The sequence below is a fragment of the Papaver somniferum genome, chromosome 3 (genome assembly GCF_003573695.1).
Source record: "Papaver somniferum cultivar HN1 chromosome 3, ASM357369v1, whole genome shotgun sequence".
Classification (NCBI taxonomy): Eukaryota; Viridiplantae; Streptophyta; class Magnoliopsida; order Ranunculales; family Papaveraceae; genus Papaver; species Papaver somniferum.
In genome coordinates this window covers 168,010,639-168,013,740 of record NC_039360.1, presented here as the reverse complement: position 1 = coordinate 168,013,740, position 3,102 = coordinate 168,010,639, and the positions used below count along the sequence as shown (strand labels likewise).

General features: G+C 40.4%; 1 protein-coding gene across 1 annotated transcript; it reads right to left on the bottom strand.

The window, feature by feature from the left end:
* Nucleotides 1-2,161: 2,161 nt before the first annotated feature.
* LOC113360320 (glutamic acid-rich protein-like) lies at nt 2,162-2,697 on the bottom strand. Its single transcript, XM_026603840.1, has 2 exons — nt 2,449-2,697; nt 2,162-2,332 (listed from the first exon to the last, which is right to left on the bottom strand). The coding sequence occupies exons 1-2, from the start codon at nt 2,695-2,697 to the stop codon at nt 2,162-2,164; spliced, it is 420 nt and encodes a 139-aa protein (XP_026459625.1).
* Nucleotides 2,698-3,102: the final 405 nt, after the last annotated feature.

The window sequence follows — 3,102 nt, the reverse complement described above, 5'->3', positions numbered from 1 at the left end:
CTGGATATCATCGGGAAAATCAATCCAGCATCTTCGAAGCAACATGAATACCTCATCACGGCAACAGAGTATTTTACCATTGGAACTTCACCATATTCTCTCGTCTATGGCGCTGATCAATTCTCCCAGTGGAGATCAAAATTCCCTCTTCAAGAATTGCGGAAGCAAGTGGGGTGCGGTGGGACGAAACTGAAGTGTCAAATTCAAGGATTACTGAATTGGACATGCTTGAATCTAGATGGTCCAAAGTAGAAAAATATTTTGAAACTTACAAACAGAGGATCTCCAAGGCGTACAATAAAATGGTAAGACCTCGAATATTTCAAGTAGGAGATTTGGTTCTGAAAACAGCAAATCATATCCAGCAAGACATGTCTGCTCCCAAGTTCTCTCCTAAATGGGAAGGGCCTTATGTGGTCATCAAAGCAGTGTCCAGCGGATACTACAAAATCCTGGCTGTTAATGGAGGAGTCGAAGGAAACATCATTAATGGCAAATGTCTCAAGGCGTATTATGCTTGAGCGATCATCAAAGTGTTAAATTTATCAATTTAATTTCTATTTCCTCCAAAATATGCAATATTCTCATTCATTCAAAATTCAAAAACATTCCATGAATTTCATAAGAAAATCTCAATCATCTACTTTATTCAGAACAAATATCAAACCTACACAAAAACCTTTTCTCTACCGCTCATTCACTCAGAGCAAATTTTCCAACAGAGAATAATCCTTACTAGAGGCTGATTCAAGCATATTTTGCAAGTTCTCATTTTTCACTCTCAAGTCCTGGACGGATTTCTCAACCCTTGCTGATTCCAGGGCAAGCACCTTCTCCTCTTCAATGATGGCGGATCTAGCAGAGATCATATTTTCAATGACAGTCGCCCTGTCAACCTTAATGATTTCGAGTCGACGGCGGAGCCAGCTTATGTTGAATCACAAAACTTCGCAATTCGAGATCATATCATCCCATCTGTGCAACTCTTAATTCTTGACATCTTGCAGCCTCGTCTTGTTCATTTCATCAATGACAGGCAATAATCCGGCAATTGTGGTCAGTAAGGTCTACAAAAAACCTCTTCACACTTCGATAGTAGCGGTATGCCCATACCTTCTCCATATTTTGGTATAAAGAGATGCATAGAATTTTGGGACGACGAAACCGCCAACCGATTTATTTTCTGGGCAAACAGTGATCATGAGAGTATTGAATGGAAGACCAGTCGTTGGGTATTCATGAATAGAAACCCTGGGACCAGTGTCTACAGAGTACTCCGAGTTCTCAGCATGAAGGACGCCATCACTCGCAATCACAGATTTTCCATTCTTCTTCTTTGTGGCTTCAATAACAACATGAACATCAACCTGCAATGATGAAACATTCAGAAAACCCGGACAATGCTCAGTCAAGAGAAATCTTCAGTCAAAAACTTACAGACGTCCCAGTCTCAACATCATGGGCGTACCTATAACGCGCAGGAGCCCTGACAATCCGTTTAGGTCTCGAACGAGATTCATTCCCCTGATTACCCTACAATGGATCACTTTCTTTAATCAGGATTGATTTCTAATCACGTGGAAAGTGGTGGAAAAAATGCTATACTCACCGGAATGGGTGTCCCAGGCTCATACTTTTTCGAGGATCCGTTTCGAGAAGAAGCGCTACTACCAGACATGGTGATGAGAGGTATGATTATGATCAAAATTTCTTCTGATAGTGTGCAGCAGAAGAAGATGTATTGAATCAGTATCACACCCTAAGTATTAGGAGTCAAGACGAAGATACTTATCATATAATGGGAAGATAAGTAAGTTGTGGTTTCTACTAAAACCCTAATCAGATACACGTAAATATGAAATAAGCACAGCAATACCTGGGACTGACGGTTCAGCTATAGTCAACGTTGTAATTGATGACCTAGCATGTCACGTGTCACCCTAGCTAGCTTATATGGTCGTGGATCATAATTTCCCACGTGGATCTTGGGTCATTTCTCAAAGCTAAAGCATGAAGAAATTTGGGTGGAAGAAACGATAAGAGATTGTTGTTCAAAAATAATTTCTAATGCAACATCTCTACAGCCAAATCACTCAAATAATCTGAAAGTATCTACTTCAACAGAAAAGAAAAAAATAATCTCAAATTTTCATGAGCAAGATCAGTCAGATTCATCAGAGTCATCGGATTTGTCAGAATCGTCAGGCTCATCATCGTCTTCTGCTGAATCCTCTTCGCTCTCTTCATCAGAATCACTATCACGGATGTTGAGGAAGTCTGGATGAATATCCTCTTCATAGGCGTCCCAGAATTCCTCCTCTTCGCGCTCAGCCTAAGGATCAGTTCGGGCCAACTTCTCAATTTCTCTAGTGAACCGGTTTTGCTTGACTTCATGCTCCAGCGATCCCACATGGATTCATCCTCTGAAGCATCATAGTCTGAAGCTACACCATCAGCACGGGAGCGGAGCTTCTCCTCGGCCGCTGCTATCCAACGATCAATTCGGACTCTTCTTCGTAAACGATTCTCCGACTCGTCATCCTCAGCTCTTCTCTTCTTGATCTCATCATAAGTGACTCGTCGATTGTCAACGGATGCATCAAGATTCTCCTTAGCTCGAGCTTTGACTGTGGAAGGTCTGAAATCCTCTTCCGAAGAACTGGAAGAATAACCGTTGTTGCTGCTAGAGGCCACCATTTTCTGAGAAAAGGAATAAGGAGTTACAAATACGCTCGTATTAACGCCTGCAAAAATGGTATTCCTCAATTCTCACCTATTTACGATTTCACGAACTTAGTGATAACAACGTAAAACCCCCAAAACTTGCTCGTTCTTTCAAACCTGCAAAATCTAGCATAAAACATATTATTCAAGAGTCAACACTGACTTTTCGAAAAATTATTAGTAATTCACATAACTCTCTATGTGAACACTCGCTGATTTTTTACGTATATATACGCTATAAAATTGTCGAATTCACATATACACTGTGGGTTCACCAATTCATACATACACTGTGAATTTATCAAATTCATCAATTGTGTATTTTAAAAACTCAATTTTTCATAGTACGTGAATAAGTCACGCACGCAAAAAAAAATC

Bases quoted from the DNA above. Each gene is read 5' to 3' on its own strand.
- LOC113360320 (XM_026603840.1), bottom strand. From the start codon at position 2,697: ATGGTGGCCTCTAGCAGCAACAACGGTTATTCTTCCAGTTCTTCGGAA. The intron at 2,333-2,448 runs GTAGCTTCAGAC...ACTGATCCTTAG, and splicing joins TCCGCTCCCGTGCTGATGGT to GCTGAGCGCGAAGAGGAGGA.